The sequence below is a fragment of the Scyliorhinus canicula genome, chromosome 18 (genome assembly GCF_902713615.1).
Source record: "Scyliorhinus canicula chromosome 18, sScyCan1.1, whole genome shotgun sequence".
Lineage (NCBI taxonomy): Eukaryota > Metazoa > Chordata > Chondrichthyes > Carcharhiniformes > Scyliorhinidae > Scyliorhinus > Scyliorhinus canicula.
Genome location: NC_052163.1, coordinates 108,671,157 through 108,680,200, shown reverse-complemented (window position 1 = coordinate 108,680,200; position 9,044 = coordinate 108,671,157). Strand labels below are relative to the sequence as shown.

The window sequence follows — 9,044 nt, the reverse complement described above, 5'->3', positions numbered from 1 at the left end:
CGCCACACCTAACACAACAGGGAGGAGGGCGTTTATCCCGGCCTGAAAGTGTATAGGGGGGGGGGGGGTCAGTGGAGTCAATAGTGGACTCCTGGGGTGTAAACCGAGGGTAACCGGTAGGAGAGTTTAGTAAGGGTTCCAAGGGGGCAGGGAGTTTCCATCTCTCTCCACCCCAATATATACTGAAGTAAATCTCAAACAAAATTAAAATATATTCTCAAATCATTATGATACTGGCAACTTTTATTTGAAATAAATGAAAGCAATGAACATTAATAATCTAATACATAGCACAATTAATGAAAGAGAGATAGAACGGAAAATCATTCTACCAGTGGAACATTCTAGAAAAGTTTCGAATTGCAGTTGAATTATGGACATCGGATGCCTAATACCTTTCCATAGAATTCACATCAGCTCGACTGCCTTCGAACTTCAAGAGAAATTCAGAGTTAAATTAAGATTTTTGAGACCCCTCAAGGTGTGGTCTTTAATATTTCTGGGAAGATGAGAACTGATTATTCAAAAGAAACCAATTTCTCCACTCTCCAATCAATTAACAGTAAATCTGTCAGATTATGATTACGATGCGTGCTGCGGAAAATTTGCTATTCACATTTACTGTGTGGCATTATCATTCCAGAGTTAGAGAATCATAAATGGCACAGAAGGAGGCCATTTGACCCATTATGCCTATGCCTGTTCTTTGAAAGCGCTAGTGTGTTAGCCCCTCTCCCTTGCTCTTTATCCACAGTCCTACAGTTTTCTCATGTAAGGATCCAATTGCCTTAACATTAATATTGAATCTGCTTCCATCACCCTTTCAGGCTCTGCACTCAACTCTACAGTAAGCTGAGCAGATTTTAGCGTGTGAAAGTACTGCGGAACTAGGGGCATTGTCTGAATGGAAATTCAGTTGTTGTCATAGAATCCCTACAGTGCAGAAGGAGGTCAATCGGCCCATCGTATCTGCACCGACCCTCTGAAAGAACACCTTGCCTCGGCCCCCCACCCTATCCCCTTAACCCAGTAACCCCACCTAACCTTTTGGACACTAAGGAGCAACTTTAGCATGGCCGATCCACCTAAGCTGCACATCTTTGGACTGTGGGAGGAAACAGGAAAACCCGGAGGAAACCCACGCAGACACGGGGAGAAGATGCAAACTCCACACAGTCACCCAAGGCTGGAATTGAACCTGGGTCCCTGGCGCATTGAGGCAGTAGTGCTAACAACTGTGCCATTGTGCCACCCGTTAAGGACACTGAAATTCGTGAGCGCAAAACTATCATCAATTGCCCTAAAAGAAAGATCAATCTGGTACACTAATGGGAAGGAAATCTGCCAACCTTATCTGGTCTAGCCTACATGTGACTCCAGACCTACAACAATGTGCGTGGGTTGACTCTTAATTGCCCTCTGGAATGACCTTTCAAGGCGTTCAGTTCAAGGGCAATTAGGGATGGGCAACAAATGCTGGCTTTGCCAACGATGTCTAGGGGCTGGTTTAGCACAGTGGGCTAACTGACCTCCCCGAACAGGCGCCGGAATTGTAACCTCATTGAAGCCTACTTGTGACAATAAGCGATTATTATTATTATTACATCCCATGAGAGAATACATTTTTTAAATCTTCTACTCCAATCAACTAACTGAAAGTTTTAAAATTGTTACCTCATCTGGATTAAAACATTTCTTATATTTCTTATAAATAGGAATTGTTTTGAACCCAAAATTTCAATATTTCAAACTGCAAGTTGAGGAACTGCACAAGTAACTGGAAGAGTCTTTTTGATCAATACTTTATCATCACTTATTTGCACTTTGCTGCGATCAATTGCAACAGGGTTACTAGTATAATGTTGATAGTGCAATTTCTTTGTGAAAAGATCTGACTATAGTTATTATCCAGGCACAACAACTTATAGCGGAAATTACAGAGAGCATGAGAAGACTTGACAATCATTTAAAATTGCATTTGTTAGTTTGCAATATTAGTGATGGAGGAAGCAGCAGTAGTGAACATAAATCCTATCTAATGCTCCCTGGTAAAAGCCAATATTTACAAGTGCGTTATGTTGGAGCATACATTAGGTGGACGTGTGGTGGGACGTAGACCTGCTCAATTGTCTTATGACATTGGCAGAAGGTGCGAACAACTTTTGTGGCCTGAACCAAAGATGGCAGGATTGCCATATGAAGATAGATCGGGTCAACCAGGCTTGAATTCACTGGAGTTTAGAAGAATGAGAAGGGATCTGATTGCAACATATAAAATTCTGACCAGGGCTGGATCGACAAGATGCAAGAATGATGTTTCCCCTGACTGGGTTTGGAAGGGGGGGGGGGGGGGGGGGTCTAGAACAAGGGATCACAGTCTCAGGATCCGGGGTAGGTCATTTAGGACTCAGATGAGGACAAATCTCTTAACTCAGAGGGTGGTAAACCTGTGGAATTCACTACCACAGAGGCAAACTCACAGAACGTATTTAAGAAAGAAATAGATCGATTTCTAGACACTAAAAGCGTCAAGGGGTATGGGGAAAAAGTGGGACATGGCATCGAGTTAGAGCATCAGCCATGATCACAATGAATGGCGGACCAGGCTCGAGGGACCAAATAGCCTACTCGAGCTCCGATTTCCTATGTTTCCATATACTTAATTTTTTGCAATAAACCTAAGCAATTGGAATATATTGTACTTTGCTGCTTTTCTTCAGCCTTCTTCTGAATGCCTTCAATCTGGCGCTTGGTTCAGTAAGCATTGGGAGTTCCCACTTTCTCTGTCTAAATCATCATTTTTCATAAATGAATCCGCAGAGTGAATGTTGGTAGGCTAGCTGGCTGAAGGCAGCGCTGCCAAGTCTGTTACTCGCCTTTCCCAATATGCATCTGCACTGAATTTCCAGCAGGATTTTGTTGACAGCAACCAGCACTGGGAACATCACCCGATTTTAACCTATTCCCTTGAGCCCCTTCTCGTACCCTGAATATAGCCGGGGCTGAGATCAACTAACTTAGTCCAGGTTATTGAAAATTGTGGCCTATGTGGATCAATACCACACAAGATGTGTTTAACATGCTAAACCATCGGGGAAAGATTAGAAATATTTGGGAAATACTGCTTAACAGGTTAGACTAATGTTAGATATGTTTCATCATCCAAACACAACTGATGGATTCCAGTTTCACTGAACAGAAGTATGTAAATAAAGCTTGAGGCAGATAAATCAAATTCTTCTGACCGTAATATGTTATACAATCTGATATAGCATAAATATTTGTTCTTGTGGTTGCCCTGGTACGAATGGCAATCTATTATACGCAGTAGAAGCTGGAAACTTGCACTGGTTTCAATTTCTGAGTCAACACCCTTCTTCCAGTAGAATCTGTAACACTTCTAGTGCATGATGCACTGAGTTAGGAGTAACGAATGCAAAGTATTGGCAGCAAAGCCAGTCTTCCAGGTTTGCTTGGCTGACATCGTCGAGAAACCTTTCCCCGAACTTCAGCATCAGCAGAACGCGTTTAACATCCAGCCAGTTTGTCAGCATCTGAGGAGGGTCTTTGCATCCAGTGTTCAGACTGAACACGTTGGGGCAAGGACCCCAAAGTAAGGCCTGTAAGATGCTCTTTGCTTGATGGATATGTATTCTTTCACTCGGATCTGCCCGCAAGAGTAAGTGGGACAGATGCTGAAGCCCTTTAGAATAAACAGATCGCTGGGGAATCTGAGGCAGCTTTTCTGTTTTATACTCTTCATATTCCTTCTGGTTTGAAATGCTCTCAATTGGATTTGACATGTGCAGAACTTCATAGATCAAAATGCCTAATTGAAACTCATCAACCTTCTTGTACCGAGTTGTTGACATTATTTCAGGCGCTAACCGGGTTTGATCTGGGTGCAGTTTTTGATCAGTGGCTGTATTATTTTGTTTTGCTTTGGAGAAGTTGCTGATAATAAGTCTCGGCAGCTGAAGATTATTACTTTGTGCTTTGCCTCTTGGCACAGGCACCTGAACCAACAGCAGGTTTTCTAGGCGGAGGTCACAATGTGTAACGTTATGATCTTTAAGGTGTTCCAACCCTAGACACAACTGCAGAAGAAGGAGGCTTACTTGACGTTCGTAGGCGTCTGCCTGGGTCTCGTGGAGTGCTGCTGATTCTTTTACAAAATCTGCCATAGTTTGGGAGGGAACCTCCTGAGTGATGATCACAACCTGAGGCCTTTCGTTTGTGCTGCCATTTGGTTGAATTTTGGAAGTTTCTGCCACAGCTTCTGGCCCAGAACCGTTCTTTTCTGTCTCAGAATTATCAGGACTCAAGGCCACATCTTCATGAGGTAAGAGCTTTGTTGGGATTGTGGCAATAAAGTGTCCACACATCATTTGCACATTGAAATGGCTTGGAAGACCTTCCTGCAATGAAAGGCCACAAGGTTCTGTTTGCAGAGATTCTTCGTTCAGAGATTTGGTGACCTGCAATCGATAAAAATGAAAAGAAATGTGTAATTAAGAAGAAATATTTAAAAATATTACACTCAGTAGGAAATCAGATTTATTTCCATGGGTACGCGCAGATTAAAGTGTTACTGAGATGCAAAAAATGGTAATCAGAGGTAGTGTCACAAACTGGGCAGCATGGTAGCATAGTGGTTAGCATAATGGCTTCACAGCGCCAGGGTCCCAGGTTCAATTCCCGGCTTGGGTCACTGTCTGTGCGGAGTCTGCACGTTCTCTCAGTGTCTGCATGGGTTTCCTCCGGGTGCTCCGGTTTCCTCCCACAATCCAAAGATGTGCGGGTTAGGTGGATTGGCTATGCTAAATTTCCCTCAGTGTCCAAAAAAGGTAAGGTGGGGCTACAGGGATAGGGTGGAAGTGTGGGATAGGGTGGAGGTGCTCTTTCCAAGGGCTGGTGCACTCGATGGGCCGAATGGCCTCCTTCTGCACCGTAAATTCTTGTTCTGTTCTGTGAAGCGAGTAATTAAAGTGTAATTGTGATGACTGTGGATTTAGCTGTTGCTAAGGCATTGACAGTACCACACCCCCTTTTATCGATACACTTCCATTTTGATTTTGAGCATTTCCGTTTGTCAATGTTTAATAATGAAACTAGAAACTAATAACTGAATCAACTTACTATTCATCTGCTAGTAAGTTTATGGGCAAAACAACAAAATTCACCTAGTGATTGCAGAAAATTATATTCTTCTTGATCTCATGGGCTGTAATTTTACACACTGGACCAGTACGAAGAGTCAACCACATCGTTGTGGATCTGGAGTCAATGTAGGCCAGACCAAGTAAGGGCGGCAGATTTCCTTCTCCGAAGGCCATTAGTGAACCAGATGGATTTTTACACCAATCGAGTCACGGTCAGCTTTTTAATTCCAGGCTTTTATTGAATTCAAATTTCACCATCTGCCAAGGTGGGGTTCAAACCTGGGTCCCCACAGCATTACCCTAAGTCTCTGGATTGCTAGCCCAGTGACAATACTCCAGCACCACCACCTCCCCTTAACCCCTTTTGCTGGTCACAGTGGATACTCATAACTGCTACATAAACCAAATTGTTTCTTTGGCATTCACAATAGACTTTCGAACTGCATTCGCACATTTTCTGAAATAGAATTGTTTTAGGGGATTTTTACATATGTAAATATAGAAGCAAAATTTTTAAAGATCCGATTCCTGATGTAACCTATCTTTCAGTATTGAGTGCCCTTTTCTCATTCTTGATGTATATGTGTTCAAACCACAAGGTCCAATCAACGTTTCTTCAATTTCCTGGTGCTGGTGACAAGTGATAATTCCAAAAGGCCAGAGCATATTTCACAATTCACCATAGGATGTTCAAATCGTTATTATGAAAGCAAAGTGCTTCAGGAAATCAAAAAATAAATCAGAAAATGCTGGATACACCCAGCGGGTCTGGAAGCATCTGTGGAGAGAGAAACGGAGCTAATGGCCAGGATGTTCCCAATCCCGAGGGACTGATTGTGGCGAACCAGCAGAACGTCCATTGACTTGCTGTGGGAATTTCCATACTGGGTGGGGCCGGAAATTCCCGGCCAGTGTTTCAGACTTTGACATTAATTGCAAGGGGGACGGAGTATTAAAGGAGCGAATTTGTTCTACAACTATATAGGGTCTTGGTGAGACCACACCTAGTTTTGATCTGGGAGGGATATACTGACATTTGAAGTAGTTCAGAGAAGGTTCACTCGGCAGATTCTTCAGATGAAAAGATTTTCTTGTGAGGAAAGGTTGAGCTGGTTGGGTCTATGTTCATCGGAGTGAATAGGAGGGAATCAGCGGTGGATGCTATGGAACTTAATGGCATTGTGCAATGACAACAATCTCTCCCTCAATGTCAACAAAACTAAGGACCTGGTCATTGACTTCAGGAAACAAAGTGTCGTGCACATCCCTGTCAGCATCAATGGGGCCGAGGTGGAGATGGTTGACAGCTTCAAATTGCTAGGTGTAAACATCAACAACAATCTGTCCTGGTCCACCCACGTTGACGCAACAACCAAGAAAGCACAACAGCGCCTATACTTCCTCAGGAAATTAAGGAAATTCGGCATGTCCACAATGACTCTTACCAATTTTTATAGATGTATCATAGAAAGCATCCTATCTGGCTGCATCACAGCCTGGTATGGCAACTGCTCGGCCCAAGACCGCAAGAAACTACAGAGAGTCGTGAACACAGCCCAGTTCTTCACACGAGTCTGCCTCCCACCCAATGACTCTGTCTACATCTCTCACTGCCTTGGGAAAGCAGGAAGCATAATCAAAGACCCCTCCCACCTGGACTATTCTTTCTTCCATCGGGCAGAACTTTAAAAAAAATTTGTTCATGGGACAGGGGTATCGCAGACTGTGCCAGCAATTATTAGGGTGCTCTTTCCAAGGGCCGGTGCAGGCATGTTGGGCCAAATGGTCTCCTTCTGCCCTGTAAACTCTATGATTCTATGAAAGCCTGGTTGTGGTAATGCAAATTAGGAATGTGCATGAGGCCAGAATAGGAGAAGTGTTGAGATCTCACAGGGGTGTAGGGCGATTAGAGCTTACATAAATAAATTCTCAGCATGGGATGATGTGACTAACATTGTGTGTAATTTCCTGCTATTGGTAAAGTAGATCTTTCGCTGTAATTTCATACTTCCTCAATAGAATGTGAATCCGTTGCCAGAGCTGCTCTTTACTTCCTCACTTATAATACTTACAATAAAACAAAAACAAATTACTGTAGCTGCACAACTTGTGGCAGAATTTTCTGATCCTCTGCTGGAGTTGTTTGCAAATGGGGGCCTATATTCTCCAGGTTTACTTTCTGCCTCTCTTCTGTCTGCCCCCAACCTGTGCACACTTTTACAGAGGCTGGGTGAGGCCTATGGAGGCTCGATCAGGACCCTTGGCCACTTAAGGCTTCTTGTCCCATCTCAATTTTGAGGCTGGCAGCACAGGGGAAAGGGTTGAAGGGGGGAATCTGGCAGGTCACCATGCTCAGGAGTTGGGCAGAACGGGGTGGGTTGGTGGGGGAGGCCTCCCTAAAGGGCTGTCTTTCCACATCGACAACTCCCCCCCCCCCCTCACACACACACACACACACACACGGTGTGGTCCCGCAGGTGCCCCCTCCCTCCCTCGGTCTCTCCATCGAGACCCCCTAGCTCTCCTCCCCATCTCCTCTCCGTAGTGAGCCTCCCCACACACATTTACTTGAAATGAAATGAAAATCGTTTATTGTCACGAGTAGGCTTCAATGAAGTTACTGTGAAAAGCCCCTAGTCGCCACATTCCGGCGCCTGTCCGGGGAGGCTGGTACGGGAATGGTCTGGTCTCTGGGATTTAGAGCCTGGGGACTGCTTGTGAAAATGAAATGAAAATCGCTTATTGTCACGAGTAGGCTTCAAGGAAGTTACTGTGAAAAGCCCCTAGTCGCCACATTCCGGCGCCTGTCCAGGGAGGCTTGTAGTCCCAGTCCTGGCTATCATTGCCTCCGAGATGGGATTTCTCACAGAGTGAGGGGTGGACGTCCTGTCTCCAGCCAATTAACCCTCTATGGAACAATAGCTGTGGGGAATCCGGGATCGACGGGGATTCCATTCCTTCTCAACTCTTTGGGTGGCAGAGGGCAGGAAATGATGGAGGTTGGGTTCAACAGATGGCAGTGCCAAGACTAGTTATGCACCTGTCTTGGAAGAAAGCGTTAATGATGTGATGGACAGCTGCACTGGGGGAATACAGGCAACCTTGTTGTAGAACCTAATGAATGACAGTGACAGCTAAAAAGTGTGAGACAGTTTGTCAGTACCAGAGTCAGTTCATAAAAATAAACTCTTATTCAACCACCAGTTTTTACATGGAGTAACCAATTAAACACCGGGGTAACTCTACAAAGTCCCAAAGAAAATGTACTGGCTATTTCTGGCTGCATTCAGGTCAATATACTTTCAAACTTTCCACCATCTGTTGCGTTTAGCTATTTTGCTCAGTATTCCTGTTTGGCTAGGTTGCTAAAATCAGATTGACTGGATAAGGTGTGGTAGATTTCTGATCCTCCTGATAATAAGTGAGTAGTGGTACATATTAAAATGCAGAAAAATGGACAGAAATTTGATCTACTTCCTTACACTCGAAAAGAAATTGTCGCGCCAAGTTGTCCACCCGATCCTTATAACAAATTGTAATGATGTTCTTTCCGATTTTCCCACTTCGCACTGAGCAGAAAGTCAACACATAAAAAAGAATCAGTCATGAATGTATTGATCTGACTAATTCAGGAGTATATTTTGCACTTATATAACAAAGCTAATGTAACGGGCCTAAGACCTTACACTCAAGCCTGGATCCTCCGCCGCCTGCCATCAGTAGTGGGGTTCCCGGTGCGGCAGAGTATCGGGCATCTGGGGGACAACAGGATCAATGCCTCCACCCCTCCCACTCCGCTGGCGGGATCAGGGTTCACAGCCACTTAGTGGGCCTGGCACCAGAATCTCCAGGCCGGGAATCACGTGGGCGAGGATCACTACT

At 44.4% G+C, this 9,044-nt stretch overlaps 1 protein-coding gene across 2 annotated transcripts in view; it reads right to left on the bottom strand.

The window, feature by feature from the left end:
- Positions 1–210: 210 nt before the first annotated feature.
- The window catches only part of LOC119953535 (inactive tyrosine-protein kinase PEAK1-like), a 97,905-nt gene continuing 89,071 nt past the window's right edge, over positions 211–9,044 (bottom strand). For both annotated transcript variants that reach the window (XM_038777906.1, XM_038777907.1), the window contains exon 4: positions 211–4,478. In XM_038777906.1, the coding sequence (XP_038633834.1) occupies positions 3,366–4,478 (1,113 nt within the window). In that variant the 3' untranslated portion in view covers positions 211–3,365. The remainder of the gene's footprint in view (positions 4,479–9,044) is intronic.